Genomic DNA, 18,828 nt, shown 5'->3' with positions numbered 1-18,828 from the left:
AACAACTTCAAGAAAGCTAAATACTCCTTAAATCACCATCCAGTCCAGTGGTAATCATTATTTTCAGTTAATGTGCTTTATTTAGACTTTTATACAGTGTATGTGTATATGTGTATAGCAATATAAGTATACAGCTTACTGTTGTGTAAGTGTTTTATATAAATGGTAACTATCATGTATTTTTCTAGGTTGATATATCTTGGAGGGCTTTCCATGTCAGTAGGTCAAGATCACTTCATTATTCTTAACTATACTGGTTCATAGTACAGATATATTACAGTTTCTTTTCCTTTTCATAGCATTTAAATTGTTTCTGGGGCGCCTGGGTGGCTCAGTCAGTTGAGCATCCGACTTCAGCTCAGGTCATGATCTCGCAGTTTGTGAGTTCGAGCCCCACGTCGGGCTTTGTGCTGACTGCTCAGAGCCTGGAGCCTGCTTCAGATTCTGTATCTCTCAGTCTCTCTCTGTGCCCCTCTCCCACTCGTGCTCTGTCTCTCTCTCAAGAACAAATAAACATTAAAAAAAATTAAAAAGTTAAATTGTTTTTAATTTTTCACTATTTGGTATAATGGCCATCTGGGAAAAGTATGCACACTTAAAATTTTAATAATTCTGCCAAGTTGCTCTACAAAATTACCATTTATATTTTTACTATTAACATGAGTATCTACAGCATATCTCTCCATATTATTTTTATGATGTCCACAAAATAATAGCAGTAAGAAATATGTAATACAGGATTGTAAGAGGGATGGGCTCATCTTTTTCAGACCTTGTTTTACCTGAGTTGCTTTTAGCAGTAAATAACAGAAAATCCAACTCAGTGGCTTAAACAATAAGGAATTTTTTCGGTTAACATAAGAGGAAGTCAAGAATTAGAATGGGCTCTAGGGCTGGTCAAGCAGTTCAGTGACATATGAAGCCCTGAGTTCTTTCTGCCTCTCGTGCCTGTATTTTCCTGAAGTTAAAGCTGCCAATGGCATTCTGGATCCATTTTCCCAATGCCAGAGATATGGTCTGGCTTCCCATTGTTCTCTTTTAAAAATAAGAAAGGCCTTCTTTTCCCAGAACCTCTTAGGAATACTCTTTTCATTGGATCAGATTGATAGGCCTGCCAGTCTTGGACAAGGGAGATAGGATTACCATTGATTAGTTTAATCAGCTGATAGGGAGTGAATTTTGAGGAGTCCAGGGGTAATCAATGCTGGTTGCAGAGCACAGACGCTCAGAGAAGTTAAGTGGTGTATGGATACAGGAGCAAATACGAATGCCCAGGAAGCCGTCAGACTCCTCCCTTCAACACAGTGTTTTTAGAAATCAGCTGCTATGATTTCTTGCTTCTGTTTCTGTCATCATCTGCTCTGTCTCTGTTTTTCTTTTTGGGTCTATTCTGACTCTCTGCTTGTAGTGCTGCTATTGATTACTTCTCTTTTACTTTCCTTTGCCTTTTATGATAAAAACATTTTATATAGTGTAAATATCTGAATCACACATTTTACATTGTACAGGTTTGAGAAATGATTGTGAAGAATAGGATATCAGAAAATTGTTTTGTATAAAACTTGGTTTAATATTACTCAGTAATTTCTCTTGAATTCTGATGTCAAATTGGGCTGCCAGTAAAGATGGTACAGTAAACTCAAATTTTGTTCACTCCTACTCCAGATACAGAGCAATAAAGAATAAAATGTAAGTAGCAAGAATATACAAAGCCCACCTGAAGGAAAATTATTTTTAGGCAAATAGACTATGAAAGAAAAAGGAAAGGACCCTGGTTTTTATTTTAAAATATAAGTTTATGGTTTTCTGATGAGAAAATCAGTATAACTTCATCATAGAAATTTGGAAAATATAAGGAAGTATAAACAGGAAAAATGTCAACCTTAAGATTTAATGAACTTTAATTGGCAAATTAAAAATTAAAGTAGTATTTTGAACAAAAAGCTTTCACATTTCACTGTGAAGTCTTTAGATGTCTTATTAACCTGTAGTTCAGATATTCTCAACCTTGGCAGTATTGACATTTTGGACATGATGAGTTCTTTCCTGTGGGAGAGGTCCTATATATTGTAGGATGTTAACAGCATCCGTATCCTCTACCTAATGCAGGTTAGTAGTGCCCAGTTGTGACAACTGAACATCTCCAGGTATTGCCGTATGTCTCTAGGGTGCAAAATTGTTCCTAGTTGAAAATCATTGCTCTGGTTAAATAAATAGTATGACACTTGAAAATAGAAGGTAGGAAGTTAATAACTTAAAATAAGGAATTCACACAGAAGTTGGATTAACAAGCAGAAAGACTTCATCTGACCAAGCAGTAATTGAAGGCATTTTGACTGAGAAGCTCTGTGTCTGGATTTGGATGTTGTCCCCCAACCACACCCCTCAGCCTGAGAGGCTCATATCCTGGTTTGACTCTAGTCTTGAGGGTAGTGAGTGCCAACTGTGGAAAGGGTAAACAACTTCCTATTTGGGATTTTTGTCCAAATATATCTGGACTTTTTCAAGAACAAGCAACTTCTTATTTGGAATTGTTTATCAGAATTACTTGATGGTTCTGAGAAAATAATATCCTACATGGGGCTACTTAAGTCCTCTTCATTTCTCCTTATGAATGACCTCAGGTGACTTTCCTCTGGCTTTCAATTGAGGACCTTATCCATCATTGAGGTGAGTGAATTGATTTCCTTCATGGGTATATTTCCTTTCTTAGAGGAATTTCCATTGGAGACCTTTTCCATTTTGGGGTGGCTATAGCCCAGGATGAGTTTTGTCTGCAACCTGAGGCAATATATTTACTTGTGAGAAACTTAACTCAGCTTGAGGTTTGCTTTCAGAGTATTTTTTTAATAGAAGAAAAAAATTTTTTTATTGTGGCAAAAGATATATGTAACCATTTTTAAGTGTACAGTTCGGTGGCATTAATTATATTCACTATGTTGTACAACCATCACCTTCTATTTCAAAACCTTTTTCATCACCCCAAACAGAAACTATGTACCCGTTAAATAATAACTTTCCATTTCCCCCTTACCTCTAACCCCTGCTAACCTCTGTTCTATTTTCTGTCTCTGAATTTGCCCCTTCTAGATGTTTCATATAAGCAAAATCATACAGTATTTGTCTATTTGTGTCTTTTTTATGTTCTCAGGGTTCATCCATGTTGTACAGAATTTCATTCCCTTTTAAGGCTGAATAATATTCCATTGTGTGTATATACCACATTTTGTTTATCAGTTTATTTGTTGATGAATATTTGGGTGCTTCCATAGAGTATTTTTTTTTTCCAACGTTTTTTATTTATTTTGGGACAGAGAGAGACAGAGCATGAACGGGGGAGGGGCAGAGAGAGAGGGAGACACAGAATCGGAAACAGGCTCCAGGCTCCGAGCCATCAGCCCAGAGCCTGACGCGGGGCTCGAACTCACGGACCGCGAGATCGTGACCTGGCTGAAGTCGGACGCTTAACCGACTGCGCCACCCAGGCACCCCCCATAGAGTATTTTTAAGTTGTCAGTAATTCTTAAAACCTTAAGGAATTTAAAGGTTGTGGAGGTTGGGAATGTTACAGATATTCTGGAAATAGGTCATTTCCTATACTATGTGTAACAATTTCTTTTACGGACTAATTACTATCTGTATATTTGGTTCTCAGTAATGATTTTATAGACATGCTTTAAAAAATTTTTTTTATTAATATTTATTTTTTTGAGAGAGAGTCAGAGTGCAAGTGGGGGAGAGGTAGAGAGAGAGGGAGACACAGAATCTGAAGCAGGCTCCAGGCTCTGAATTGTCAGCACAGAGGCCAATGCAAGGCTTGAACCCACAAACCATGAGATCATGACCTGAGCCAAAGTTGGACACCGACTGAGCCACCCAAGTGCTCCATATAGATACATGCTTTTGACTTAATTAATACATTTCCCTTTTTCTGTGTTTTAGTTCTTGTGTATAGAGAGTTGTAGAGTTAGAAGGTTATTTCGATGTTGTCTAATTTAGTTTACAATCCGCATGAAATTGCTCTCACAGCATCTTTCATTGACAGTTCTCTCACTTTACTGTTTCTACTGTAACAGTGAATGACTTTTATTGATTTGCTTTTTGCTTTTTGAAGGGATAGTTCTCTTGTCTCCATGTATTCAACCCTGTTTTCCTAGTCTATTGTAATCTGGCTTTTGCGCTGCCACTGCACTGATTAAATTGAGCTGAGCATTGGCATCTTTTTTATTGTGGTAAAATATATAGAACATAAAATTTATCTTTTTTTTTTAATATTACTTTTTTTTAAAACATTTTTTTTTCAACGTTTATTTTTGGGACAGAGAGAGACAGAGCATGAACGGGGGAGGGGCAGAGAGAGAGGGAGACACAGAATCGGAAACGGGCTCCAGGCTCCGAGCCATCAGCCCAGAGCCTGACGCGGGGCTCGAACTCACGGACCGTGAGATCGTGACCTGGCTGAAGTCAGATGCTTAACCGACTGCGCCACCCAGGTGCCCCTAAAATTTATCATTTTAACCATTTTTAAATATACAGTTCTGTGGCATTAAGTACGTTCACATTGTTCTGCAACTGTCACCACCATCCATCTCCAAACTTTTCCATCTTCTCCAACTGGAACTTTGTACCCATTAAACAATAACTCTCCATTACTCCCTTCCCTCAACACCTGGCAACCACCATTCTACTTTCTTTTTCTTTTTTTCCAGTTTTATTTTATTTTATTTATTTAATTTTATTTAATTTTTAATTTTTATTTTTTTCTTTTATTTTAGAGACAGCAAGAGCACTAGTAGGGGAGAGGGGCAGAGGGAGAGAGAGAAAGGATATCTTAAGCAGGCTCCATGCTCAGCGCGGAGCCTGGCACAGTGCTCTATCCCACGACCCTGGGATCACAACCCGAGCCAAAATTAAGAGTCAGATGCTCGGGGCGCCTGGGTGGCTTATTTGATTAAGTGGCTGACTTCAGCTCAGGTCATGATCTCACAGTTCGTGAGTTCAAGCCCCACATCAGACTCTGTGCTGACAGCTCAGAGCCTGGAGCCTGCTTCAGAGTCTGTCTCCCTCTCTCTCTCTGCCCCTCCCCAGCTCTCTCTCTCTCTCTCTCTCTCTCAAAAATAAACATTAAAAAAAAAAAAAAGCCAGTCAGATGTTTGATTGAGCCACCAAGGTACCCCTTCCAGTTTTATTGAGTTATAATTGACATACAACATTGTATTGATTTTAGGTATACAATATGATGATTTGATAGATACGTATATTGCAAAATGATACCGCAATAAGTTTAGTTAAAATCTATCACCTCGTATAATTACAGAATTTTTGTGTATATTTGTGTGTGATGAGAGCTTTTAAGATCTCATCTCTTACCAACTTTGAGTTGAGTTACTTGAGTCACTATGCTGTACATTACATCCCAGAACTTATTTGTCATATAACTGAACATTTACACCTTTTGACTCTCTTTATGCGTTTTGCCCACCCTCCACTCCTACCTCTGGTAACCACCAATCTGTACTCTATGAGTTCAATTTTTTTTTTTTTTTTTTAGATTCCACATATCAATGTGATCATGCAGTGTTTATCTTTCTCAATGACTTTATTTGACTTAACGTGCACAAGGTCAATCTATTTCACAAATGGAAGAACTTTCCTTCTTTTTTACGGCTGAATAATATTCCTGGTGTGTGTGTGTGTTTGTGTGTGTGTATCACATTTTCTTTATTCAACACCATTCTATTTTCTGTCTCTATGAATTTGCTTAGGTATACCTCATATAAGTGGAATCATATAATATTTGTCCTTTGTGTCTGGCTTATTATATTTAGCAATGTATACCTTCAAGGTTCATCCATGTTGTAGCAGGTGTTGGAATTGTATTCCTTTTTAAGGCTGAATAATATTCCATTGTATGTATATACCACATTTGGTTTATCCATTCAGCTGTTGATATTTGAGTTGCTTCCACTTTCTGGCTACTGTCAGTAACACTGCTATGAACATGGTGTACAAGTGTCTGTTTGAATCCCTGTTTTAATTTCATCTTTCTTTCTTTCTTTCTTTCTTTCTTTCTTTCTCTTTTCCTTCCTTCTTTCTCTCTTTCTTTTCTTTTCTTTTCCTTCCTTCTTTCTCTTCCTTCCTTCCTTAGTCCAGCTTTTTATTGAATATGTTACAAAAAAGTTTAGTCAAATAGACCAAAGCCCATGTTATCAGACTCCTCAGGTTCTTCCCTCCTTGCTTCACTTCTCCTCAGCTGAGGCAGCAGTAGTGGAGGGGGCAGGGTTTCCTGCGGGGCAGGTCCACCACCCTTTCACTGCAGATGAGGCTTCCATGTTGACGATGGTGAGAGCCTCTGCACACAAGCCTGGTCAGAAAGGTCCAGCACTTACTTTGGCTGCATTAATGAGAACATTCATCTTATCTCTGTAACTGTTACCTCATCATTATGCAGGATGAGGGGCCAGTAGATGCAGGTGAAAGTGTTGGGCTGGCAGCTGGCGGCCAGGCTATTCACAGGATGAAGTGAGGGCTTTACCCCAACATGGCCTTAGCTTCCTTGGAAGGACCAAGCACCTTAGCAGCAAATGCAGAAACAGGCTCCCTTCTTTCATTTCTTTTGGGTATCTACTCAGAGTGGAGGTGCTGGACCATATACTGTTGTTTGATTTTTTTGAGGAACAATGCTAAGTTTTATTTTATTTTATTTTTTATTTTTATTTTTAAAAAAATTTTTTTTCAATGTTTATTTATTTTTGGGACAGAGAGAGACAGAGCATGAACGGGGGAGGGGTAGAGAGAGAGGGAGACACAGAATCGGAAACAGGCTCCAGGCTCCGAGCCATCAGCCCAGAGCCTGATGCGGGGCTCGAACTCACGGACCGCGAGATCGTGACCTGGCTGAAGTCGGACGCTTAACCAACTGCGCCACCCAGGCGCCCCACAATGCTAAGTTTTAAATGGAAGTGCTAATAAGATCTACAAATCTTAAGTGCCCAGATTTTGAATTTTTTTTGAAAATTTATTTATTTATTTTGAGAGAGAGAGAGGGAGAGAGAGAATCCCAAGCAGGCTCTGCACTATCAGTGCACAGAGCCTGATATGGGGCTCAAACTCAACAAACCTGTGAGATAATGACCTGAGCTGAAATCAAGAATTGGATGCTTAACCAACTGAGCCAGCTAGGCACCCCATTGAATTTTGACACATACATATACTCATGTAATCATCACTCAGATCATTTTCATCACCCAGAAAGTTTCCTCGTGCCCCTTTACAGTTAGTCCTCCCTTCAGTTCTCTAGAGGGGGGTATTCTGATTTCTGTCCCTGTAAATTAATTTTGTGTGTGCTTGAACTTCATACAGAGGGAATCATATGATATGTACTGTGTAGCTTTTGGTATCTTTTCCTCAACATAGTGTTTTTGAGATTCATCCATGTTGCAATAATGTATCAGTAGTTTATTTTTTTAAAGTACTGTATAATGTGTCAATGTATAAATGAATATACCGTTTTATCCATTCTCCTACTGGTGAACATTTGTGTTGTTTCCAGATTTTGACTATCATGTAAAAGCTTCTATGAACATTCATTTACACATCTTTGTGTGTGTGTGGTAGGTGTTTTCATTTCTCTACAGTAAGTACCTAGGGAATGGAATTGCTGGGCCATATATAAAGTGTATATTTTAATTTTATGAGAGACTGCCAAAGTGGTTGTGTAATTGTACTGTCCCACCAGCAATTATGAGATTTCTGATTGCCCTGAATTTTTACTAACATTTGTTACTCTCAGTCTTTTTCATATTAGACATGCTGGTAGATATGTTGTAGTATCTTATTATGACTTTATTTGCATTGTCCCTATGACTAAGTGAGTTGAATGCTTTTTCATATACTTGTCATTTCTTTTGTGAAAGACATATTAAGGTTTTTGCTTGTTTTTATTTTTAATTTTTTTTTAACGTTTACTTATTTTTGAGAGAGAGACAGAGCATGAATGGGGGAGGGTCAGAGAGAGGGAAACACAGAATCTGAAACAGGCTCCAGGCTCTGAGCTGTCAGCACAGAGCCCGACGCAGGGCTCGAACTCACGGACCACGAGATCATGACCTGAGCCGAAGTTGGCCGCTCAACCGACTGAGCCACCCAGGCGCCCCAATTTTTAATTTTTTTAAAATTTGTATTTTAATGGTTCTGTATTTTTTGAGAGAGAGAGAGAGCCTGAGCGAGCATGGGGTAGGGGCAGAGAGAGAGGGAGACACAGAATCTGAAGCAGGCTCCAGGCTCTGAGCTGTTATGATAGTGTAGAGCCTTACGTGGGGCTTGAACTCATGGACCGCAAAATCATGACCTGAGCTGAAGTCGGACGCTTAACTGACTGATCCACCCAGGTGCCCCTTAACCTGTTCACTGCATTGAAGTCCCTCTTTTGTAAATTCTCAGGTGGTTTTTATGGTCCCTTGTTAGACCCTGACTGATAATCACAGAGCTCAAGTTGATAGTAAAAAAAATATCTTACATTTACATTTGTTTCAAGATGTGTCATCTTTCTTTTCTTTTAATTCCAGTGTACATGTACAGTGTTAATGTTAATTTCAGGTGTACAATATAGCGATTGGACAATTCCATATATTACTCAGTGCTCAACAAAACAAGTATACTCTTGGTGTACCAGGGTGGCTCAGTTGCTTGTGTCTGACTTTGGCTCAGGTCATGATCTTGCAGTTTGTGGGTTTGAGCCTGGCATTGGGCTCTCTGCTGTCAGCGTGGAGCCTGCTTTGGATCCTCTGTCCCATTTTCTCTCTGCCCTCTCCCACTCTCACTGCCTGGCTCTCAAAAATAGACATTTCAAAAATTAAAAGTATTTATTTATTTAGAGAGAGAGCGTTAGTGCCAGCAGAGAGGGTCAGAGAGAGGGAGAGAGAGAATCCCAAGTGGGCTCAGAGCCTGACGTGGGGCTCTGTTTCACAAAAGATCATAACCTGAGCCAAAATCAGGAGTCAGATGCTTAACCAGCTAGGTCACCCAGGCATCCCAAGATAAATGTACTCTTAATACTCTTTACCTATTTCCCTATTCCCCCACCCCCTCCCCTTTGGTCTATCCATTTGCTCTCTGTTAAGAGTCTGTTTTTTGGTTTCTCTTTTTTTCCCTTTGTTTGTTTTGTTTCTTAAATTCCACATATGAGTGAAATCATATGATATTTGTCTTTTTCTGACTGACTTATTTCACTTAGCATTATACTTTCTATATCCATCCATGTTGTTACAAATGGTAAAATTTCATCTTTTTTATGGCTGAGTAATATTTCATTGCATATATGTACCACATCTTCTTTATCCATTGATGGACACTTGGGCTGCTTCCATATCTTGTATTGTAAATAATGCTGCCATAAACATAGGGATGCATATCTCTTCAAATTAGTCTTTTTTGTATTCTTTGGGTAAATACCCAGTAGTACAGTTACTGAATCATAATGGTAGTTCTATTTTTAATTTTTGGAGGAACCTCCGTAGTGTCTCCTACAGTGGCTGCACCAGTTTTTATTCCCATGAACAGTGCATGAGGGTTCCATTTTCTCTACATCCTCATCAGCACTTGTTTTGTTGTTTCTTGTGTTGTTGATTCTGACAGGTGTGAGAATATCTCATTGTGGTTTTGATTTGCATCTCCCTGATGATGAGTGAAGTTAAACATTTTTTCATGTGTTGGTTGGCCACATGTATGTCTTTCTTGGTGAAATGACTGTTCATGTCTTTTGCCCATTTTTTAAATTGGATTATTTCTTTGGTGTTGAGTTGTATAAGTTCTTTATGTATTTTGGATACTAACCCCTTATTGGATATATCATTTGCAAATATCGTCTCCATTTCAGTAGATTGTCTTTTAGTTTTGTTAATTTCCTTTGCTGTCCAGAAGCTTTTTTATTTTGATGTAGTCCCAGTAGTTTCTTTTTACTTTTGTTTTCTTTACCTCAGGAGAAGACTTGTTGTATCTTTTCATGTCCCAAATTGAGATAGTAAAGTGTTAGAAGTCCTGTTATAACATGAAGAAATTAACATTTATTGAATGGCCACTTTCAGATTTTTCGTAGTTTTCCAGTGAAAATTATAGAGGGAGAAATGGAGGCCCAGAGAAGTTAAATAACTTGCTGTAGGTCCCAGAGAAGGCTGGTATTGAATCAGGATGGGAATTCTACATATAAAAACCATGCGTGATGTGTCTGCTTATCCGGGAAGAGATCCTTTACCAAAGAAGTGTTCATTTATAATGTACTTCTAAAAGTCTTAGTTATTTTAGAAGATTTTTCAGCTAAGAATTCAAGGCACAATAATTTTCTGCTCAGCTTTCATTTTTCTGGTATGTTATTCCCTAGCACTGATCAAAGTTTAAGATAAAAATTTGAGTTAGGGCCATTACTAAGAGACTTTGGCCCCTAGGACAAATTACAAGGGAGAAGAATTCTTGTACTGTTATGTTTATTTGGTTGTGTGATTGTTTAAGATAGAAGTCTGGTGTATCCTTAGAGGGGAAAGAAAGAGGAGAGATGTCACAAAAGAGTAGAATGGGGGCAGGAGAATAGAAGGGCCAAGGGAGTATGGTTGCCAGGTTGCCAGCTTTCCACCCCTACTGCCTCAGTGATGGTGGAGGGGCAGGGTGGGAACTGGAGATAGGAATGAGGTGCAGCGGCTGAAAGGCATTACCTTGTCTTCATCTCATCAGCCGGCCACCTGACCTCTGTGATAATAGAGGCTCTTGAGGTGTAGCATCAGAGATGACTGCCCTGCTCTGCTGTAAAATAGAGGAGGCTGTGCTTTGCCTTTACATGTCTATCTTTTTTTAGAGGATCTTTCACATAGGTAATTGTCATAATACTTGGTGAAAGCATGTAAGAACCAGTACCCCTGTTTGTAGCGGGAATTGGAGTGAGCAATGATTTGGGATACAAGAAATTCAACTTACACATTTACAGGTAAAATTCTAACATAGACTCAAGACTTACAGACTCTAGGGATTTCTAAGGCATCCAGAATTCCCTCATCTTAGAAAATAAATAATAATGCAGATATTAAAAATAATAGCAGCGACAGCTAACGCTTCTGTAGGTAGAGCTTAACTATATGCCAGAATTTGAACCTCTTTATATATATTGTTATTCAGTCCTCACAACTGTGTGAGGATATTTTATTCCTTGACCTTCCTATTTAAATGTGTAACCCCTTACCTGTACTCCTTGTCCTTCTCTGCTTTTGTAGAAAAATATCACTCCTATAAAACTTCCTTTATTATCATCTGCCCCTTCTGTTAGCACTCTCTGACTTACCCCCAATCTTGTCCCCGCTGATTTAAGGCAGGAGGTCAGTTTGGTTCACTTTTGTATTGTCAATGCCTAGAATAGGGCCTGGTACATGGTAGGTGCTCAGTGAATATTTGTTGAATGAATGAATGAATGAGTCTCTATTTTATAGATGAGGAAACTATATTTCCCAAGATCACACAGTTAGAAATAGGACAGTGAAATTCCAGTCTTTGATGAAGCTAGAATTCTCTTAGCTTTTAGACAAATTATATCTCCAGGAGTGTGAAATGACCTTTAAGCTAGATTTGGCGATGGCTTCCCTTCTTTTAATCCCTAGGTTTGCATTTCATGGGCCTCTGGGCTCTTAAATTATCTTACAGATTGAATATTTTTTTCCTCCATTCTTTATCCAGGAAAAACAAAAAATTACTCATCTTTTATTGTGAAAATTTAAAAATAGCAAAACTCTGATTTACATTTTATGAATTTTGTCTATAGCCTGAAGCTGTAGAAGCAATGATACTTAGTCATATTTTAAACTCAAAGGTTTCAGTGTCTCCTTTCACTCTTTCCCTTCAGGGGGCATGTGACAGAGGAATAGGCCATACAAATGAGACTTGGCCCAAGATTACTCAGTAATCCACTTGCCCCAGAACTATTCATCATGGTGTATTTCTTTACCCACTTGACATGTGTGCACGAGCACCCACACCCATCTCTAAACTTGGTGATCAGTATGGCCTTTTGTAGGAAATTTAATTCTGGAAGTGGTTAGGCAGAACATGAAAGGCTAAGATCTGACAGTTGAGGGAGCTTAAGGAAAGAAGGAAGGAAGCAGAAGTCATCAGAGAATCTCAACTAGGAAGAAGGGCAGTCCCACTCAGAGTGTGGGTTTTTGGAAGGTGAAGAGTATAGTGCTGTTGAACACTTTACCTTCTTTTCCTTTTGGCATATGAAACCATACCCATTCTTTCTGTCACAATTTTACCTTATAAATTCCATTGACAATCCCTGTTCTTGGGAAGGACTAAGCAGCAATACTTTGTTATTGTGTTCTGACACCATTAACTCGGGGTCACAGGAAACTTCTTTTCCTTCCTGTTATATTATGGACCTATAAGTGTTAGCTTTTGCCTTGATGTATCTCCTAAGATTCTGGAACAGAATGATTACAAATAATTAGAAATCATTTCCATCTTGTTTCCTGCTATTCCCTTTCTTTTATGTTTTTAAAAGGGAATATCTCAAATATATATTAAAGTGCATTAAAAAATACAAACATCTGTGTACTCACTGGCCAGATTTAACAAATTAAAAAAATGTAGTTATGTATACTTTAGAGATTTTTATTCTTTTTTGAGAAATGAAAGCATTAATGAGCTGAAGTCCCTCCTTTTTAACTTTCCTCCCACCCCCTTCCTCACAACTATTCTGAGGTTGGTATGAACCCTTCTCTTTCTTTCATAGAAAAATAACTTCTTAATGAATTTTTACCCATATTTTTAATCCTTTGAATTCGAAGGATAGTAACTCATTTTATGGTTTATCATGAATCATTTTCAGTGGCTCAAATAGATTTTTTTGGTCATTGTTGCCTTCTCATTCCTGGACAACAGTATAATGTTTTACCTTGTTATTGCTAGGACCATATTTAACTCTTTTTGGTCCTCTGATCTATCAGATGGGATGTTAACTGTGTTATGTATTTTTTTGTTGGTAACATTCCTGAAATATTTCTTAGAAATTCTTTGTATTCACCTTCAGTAACCAGGGAGAGAGAGAGAAGTAACAAAAGAATTATTTTATTTTTTTCAGGCCAAGTTACCATTTGAGAAACTGACACTATGAGCCACAAAAAACTGAGAAGCCTATATTCAATGTGTAATAGTAGGACAAATATCTATTAGTTTAAAAACCTGTACATTCTTGTGGTCAACAGCATGAAGAATTTAATGCAATACTGCCATAGGCTTATGGTTAAATGTGAGCACGATGCTAAAGGAGAAAATCTAACAATGGCTATTATGTTTGTTTTGTCAAAATATGCTCACCAGCTCAAGAGTTTCCTATTTTGGAGAAGCAGAACTGGTTGATACATCTTCACTATATACGGAAGGATTATGAAGCGTGCAAGGTGAGAGATTGTAATGACAGAGACCATGAGAGGCAGGCTTTGGTTAGATAGCTAACAATTGTGGCTCTTAAATCCCACTAATAACGTATGAATTCCTGTTTCCCCACACTGTGTATATTGGTTAGCTTTTGCTAGGATAATGCTGTTAACAACCTCAAAATTTCAGTGGCTTCTAACAGTAGACATTTAATTATTGCTCATGGGCCTCCAGATTGGCTGTGGGTTGGTTGGGTCTGACTACAGGCTGGGGGTCAGATTCATGTGTGCTCCATGTGTCTTCTCATTTCAAGACCAGGGTAAAGGAGCAGCCACTCGCTGGGACTTGTTGGTCTCATGGTGAATGGCCAGTGTTCAACACAGCGTAGTATTTAACTTTCTCATCTCTGGATAGGTGAAAAATGGTATTTCATTGAGTTTTATAATTCTCTTATTTTGATGAACTTGATCATCATTTGTATATTTAAAAACGATTTGTATTTCCTTTTTCTCTAAACTATATCTTTGGAAACATACTATATATGTTATATACTTGCTGGCAGACAATAGTATTAACATGCAAAATATATCCTTGAAACTGTCTTATGGCATTTGGAACTTTGTCATGCTTCTAAGGTTATAGTTTCAAAGTTTTACCCGTGGCATTTGTACCTATGGCAATGTATAGAACTAGAAATGGTTAGTACCAGTATGAATCTTAAAAGGGTTCTTTCTTTCCTTTTGTGATATTACTATCCTTTTCTTTTTTCCCTTTTCCTGTTGTTTTTTTTTTTTTTAAGTTTATTTATTTTGAGAGAGAGAGGAGAGACCATTTTGAGAGAGACAGGAGAGGAGGGGGAGAGAGAGAGAGGGAGAGACAATCCCTTGTAGATTACAGCGCAGAGGCTGACCTGGGGCTCAATCTCATGAACTGTGAGATCCTGACCTGAGCTGAAATCAAGAGTCAGATGCTTAATCCACTGAGCTACCTAGGCACTGCCCCTTTTCCTTTTTTGACAACTTTCTCTGTTTCCTGTTTTTGGCATCTCTTCCTTGTTTATTTCTTAAGCATTGGAGATGTTCCTAGGTCCTATCCTTGGCCCCTTTCTCAGCTCATTTCACACACCTCTTCCTGATCTTCAAACTAATCTGATACCTACTAATGCTTCACAAGTATTTCAAATTCAGCTCTTCTGTAACTGAATTTATCTGCTTTCCTCCAAACCTATTCCTTCTCTTGTACCCTGTCTCGGGGCTAGGTACCATCATTCACTCATCTGTCTGTCAGGCTCCTCTGACCCATTTTTCCTAATATAATATAGATAATCATTAAGTTTTGGTGATCCTTGTTTACTATCTCTTGAAATTGTCCACTTCATTCCCTCTCCATGCCTTAGTTAATTCCCATAATTTTTGTTTAAATTATCACAGGAATTCTTATACCGATCTTGCCTCCTTTCCATCTGTTTTCATCAGTGCTTCCAAAATGACTTTTCTATAGAGCAAATTGAATCAGGTTACCTCCTGTTTAAAACTTACCAAGATTCTCCCATTGCTCTCAACATTTTTAGCCTGGTGTTTGAGGCCCTTCTCTCTCGGACTCTCTTAGTCATCTCGGCTTCTCCTCCACCGCTGCCAACACAGGATTTGAAACTGTTTACTCCAGAAAGCCTTCTTTGATTCTCTAAGTTAGACTCAGGTGCTCCTATAGCATCCCAAGCTTAGCCTGTCGCAGGAGCAAGGAAGAACCTGTGTTTTGCTCATCAGAGAGCCCCTAGCATCTATAATGGTGCCTGGAAATCTTCCTATTCCCCTTAGCTTGCCTAGTAAGATTCTAGACAGGGGTTGACAGACTTTTTCTGTAAGGGCCAGATAGTAAATATTTTGGACTTTGTTGGCCACAGTCTCTTTCATATTCTTCATCTTCTCTCTCTCTCTCTCTTTTTTTTTTTTTTTATAACCCTTTAAAATAGGAAAATACTCAGCTTGAGAGCTGTACAAAAATAGTCCGTTTGGCTCAGATTTGGCCTGTGGGCCATAGTTGGCTGACCCCTGTTCTATAGTAAGTAACCATAAAAGAGTTGAGATTTAAAAAAATTCCAAGTGAACGTTGTTAGTAATTATTTATATACTAGATTTCTTATATATGCTCCTTGTCCACCTCTACTTTTCTTAAAAACACTTTAGGACACTGGGGCGCCTGGGTGGCTCAGTCGGTTAAGCGTCTGACTTCAGCTCAGGTCATGATCTCACAGTTTGTGGGTTTGAGCCCCGCGTCAGGCTCTGTGCTATTAGCTCAGAGCCTGGAGCCTGCTTTGGATTCATTCTGTGTCTCCCTCTCTCTCTGCCCGTCCCCAACTTGCACTCTTTCTCTCTCTCAAAAATAAATAAACATTAAAAAAAAATTAAAACAAAAAATCCACTTCAGGACACCTAACCATGACTTACCAGTATTTTTCTTCCTCTTTCAGGCTGTTATCAAAGAGCAGCTTCAGGAGACTCAGGGGTTATGTGAATATGCTATCTATGTCCAAGGTAAGACATAGTTCTCTTCTTGCTAGGAAAATGCATTCTTGGCCTAGGTTTCAAAAGAAGAGCAAACAACTTATGAAACACTTTAAATTCAAATGTTCTACAAAGATCTTATTCAGTATTATGTTTTTTGAAATCAGAACATAATTCTTATGCTGGATTTGACCTCAGAAATGACTAGTTCTGTTAGAAAAAATTTGCTGCCGTTCTTTCCCCCTTTTCCAGTGTCTGGCTAATGTTTTCAGAATGGATGTTAGGGTTCCTGCCTCAGGCAGCAGCTTCAAGCCCAGAAGGGCTTTTGGAACTGTCCTTTGTAGTCAGGCTACAGAAGATGACGGAAGCCTTGAGGATTTTTTATAAGGGCGTTAGGATGAAGAGAAGAAGCCTAGAGGTATACAGGATGAGGTGGAAAGTAGATGAAATTCATCAGAAACCAAATACAGGAACCACTGACTCTTTGGTATAAATGAACAGTTTTGTTTACCATTCAGTGGATTGGTAGTCTTCAGATTAATATGTAATTTTATGACATTTGCAGGATACTTGACACATCTAGGACATCATGGCAAGAAAAGTGCTTTTTTATTCCCAGTATTACAGGTGCCAGACTCACAGTGCCTCATAATACTTAAACACGAAAATTCTTCTGAAAACTCAGGCCTGGGAAAAATTACTGATTCCAATAGGTTGCGTTACTGAAAATCAAGTCTGAAATATTAGTGCATTCTTGGCCAGAATCTTTTTGATTTCACTTGTCCTGTTTGGGTGTACTCTGGAAACTCCTAGATGGAAGTCTGAATTATGATAAATAGAGTGTTTGACAGGGAAGACCAGGAATGTTCTTATTATGAAGAATTTGTGGGATAACTTTCAAGGCACCTGACTATCTGCATGGTGGGTACTGGGTAGAGGGGCAGGTAGGTTTGAGATACCTTTTTTTTTTTTTTTTACTTTAAAAAAAAATTTTTTTTTAATGTTTATTTATTTTTTGAGACAGAGACAGACAGAGCATGAATGGGGGAGGGTCAGAGAGAGGGAGACACAGAATCTGAAACAGGTTCCAGGCTCTGAGCTGTCAGTACAGAGCCCGATGCGGGGCTCGAACTCACGGACTACGAAATCATGACCTGAGCCGAAGACGGCCGCTTAACCGACTGAGCCACCCAGGCGCCCCTGAGATACCTTATTTAAAAAGGTTTTAGATTGTCAGCAACTCTGCTACTTGTTTCAGCCTACCTGAGGTCTGAGCTGATTGTATTAAAGATACAATTATCCAAAAGATTTCTTTGGTATGATTTCTTACTCCTCCTTCTTCAGTTTTTCTGATACCAGACTCTGTTCTTCCTAGAATGTGATGAGTTTTTTCTGTGTTTTCTATCCTTGGCAGCATTAATATTTCGCCTGGAAGGAAATATCCAAGAATCCCTAGAACTCTTTCAGACGTGTGCTGTTCTCAGCCCTCAGTGTGCTGATAACCTCAAGCAGGTGGCCAGATCTTTGTGAGTATTTGTTGCCTCAGAAGTCCTGGGCACTCACAGAGAACGATGTAAAATGCGTTCTCAGTCCGAGCCTGCTTCTGACAGCCTGATCAACCTGATACGTAGAGGGAGAGTGGCTTAGTAGATATATGGGGATCCCCTTTGAAGAGTGGATTAATTTTGAAACTTGAGAAAATAAGTCAACAAGTATAAAGGAGTTGAGTATTTTAAACATTGTATAGTCTAGTTTGATGGGGGGAACACTGATACTGTTTATCATATAAATAGGGACATCTTGTGCCCTCAGTCCCCTAATCTTATTGGCAACCCATGGAATGTTTTTCATGTACTGTTCCAACACTTGGTATAATACTTGACATAGTAAGTTTCAGTAAGTGTTTGTTGAGTGAATGCCCTAATGGTGCCTCCATGCAAGCAACCTCCAAAGTCTTTCTAAGCTGATGGGTACACTATTTTTCTACTCTGGAGCTGTAAAGTGTCCCATGGGGTTTCTACCCCCACTTTCTTACCTACCTTGTCATTCATACTTGCACTTCCTTTGTATAGAGCCCGGTTTGCCTTTGCCTCCCTCCAGAATCAAGGTTGAGGAAAGAGATTTAGTCTTGGAAGGGAAGGGCATGTCCCTATAATAGACGGTGATAATAAATGATGGCAGCTCCTGTTTAACTGGTATATATACCAGTTTGTTTCTTTTTTGTTCTACATGTGTGGTACATTGTGGAAAATAAATTATAGAAGACTTTCACTAAAAGTGGTGTAGAATGAGGCCAAGACCCTGGAATAGCTATCAGTGCAGTCCCTACCAAAAGAGCTTCTGTGACTGATAGAGACCAGCCTCACCGGCCAAAACAGCACAGCCAGCTAATAAGGCAGGGGCTTCCAGATTTCTCTGCCGGATGGAATATGAGTCAAATGGGGGACTAGTGGAGTTAGTCCTGTAAAACTTTTAGTTAACAATTACAGAAAATGTATTTCTCCCATAGATTTCTTTTGGGAAAACATAAAGCTGCCATTGAAGTATATAATGAAGCAGCTAAACTTAACCAGACAGATTGGGTAAGTAGAGAACTTTAAAGTTCTTTGTTATTAGTGACCTGCTGATGGTTCCATTTGTCATATGGCTGTCTTGTTACTGTTACTGAATTCCTACATGCCCCAAATGTCTTTATTTTATCCTCACACTTGATTGATGATTTAGCTAAGTATAAGATCAAAAACCAAACCATGTTTCCTCATAACTTAGCAGACATTGCTGCATGGTTTTCTGGCAGTCTGTTACCAGTCTGCTACTTGTTGATTAACTCCACTTTCCTCTCTAGAAGCTTTGAGGATTTTCTCTTTATCATTGGAGTTCTGAAATATCAATAATACTTGTGTAAAAGTGT

General features: G+C 38.7%; 1 protein-coding gene across 2 annotated transcripts in view; it reads left to right on the top strand.

Annotated features, from left to right (window-relative positions):
• BBS4 (Bardet-Biedl syndrome 4) overlaps positions 1-18,828 on the top strand; it is a 56,488-nt gene that overhangs the window by 21,756 nt on the left and 15,904 nt on the right. Inside the window, exons 1-5 of one of the 2 annotated variants that reach the window (XM_047863694.1) lie at positions 10,641-10,975; positions 13,357-13,436; positions 15,884-15,947; positions 17,332-17,443; positions 18,427-18,499. In XM_047863694.1, coding sequence (XP_047719650.1) covers positions 10,936-10,975; positions 13,357-13,436; positions 15,884-15,947; positions 17,332-17,443; positions 18,427-18,499 — 369 coding nt within the window. In that variant the 5' untranslated portion in view covers positions 10,641-10,935. Of the gene's footprint in view, positions 1-10,640; positions 10,976-13,356; positions 13,437-15,883; positions 15,948-17,331; positions 17,444-18,426; positions 18,500-18,828 lie in introns of those variants that run through there. The other variant, XM_047863693.1, reaches the window with a different exon arrangement.

Source organism: Prionailurus viverrinus, chromosome B3, assembly GCF_022837055.1.
Source record: "Prionailurus viverrinus isolate Anna chromosome B3, UM_Priviv_1.0, whole genome shotgun sequence".
NCBI classification, from domain to species: Eukaryota; Metazoa; Chordata; class Mammalia; order Carnivora; family Felidae; genus Prionailurus; species Prionailurus viverrinus.
Note: the sequence above shows the minus strand (reverse complement) of the source record. Positions and strands in the feature narration are given on the sequence as shown.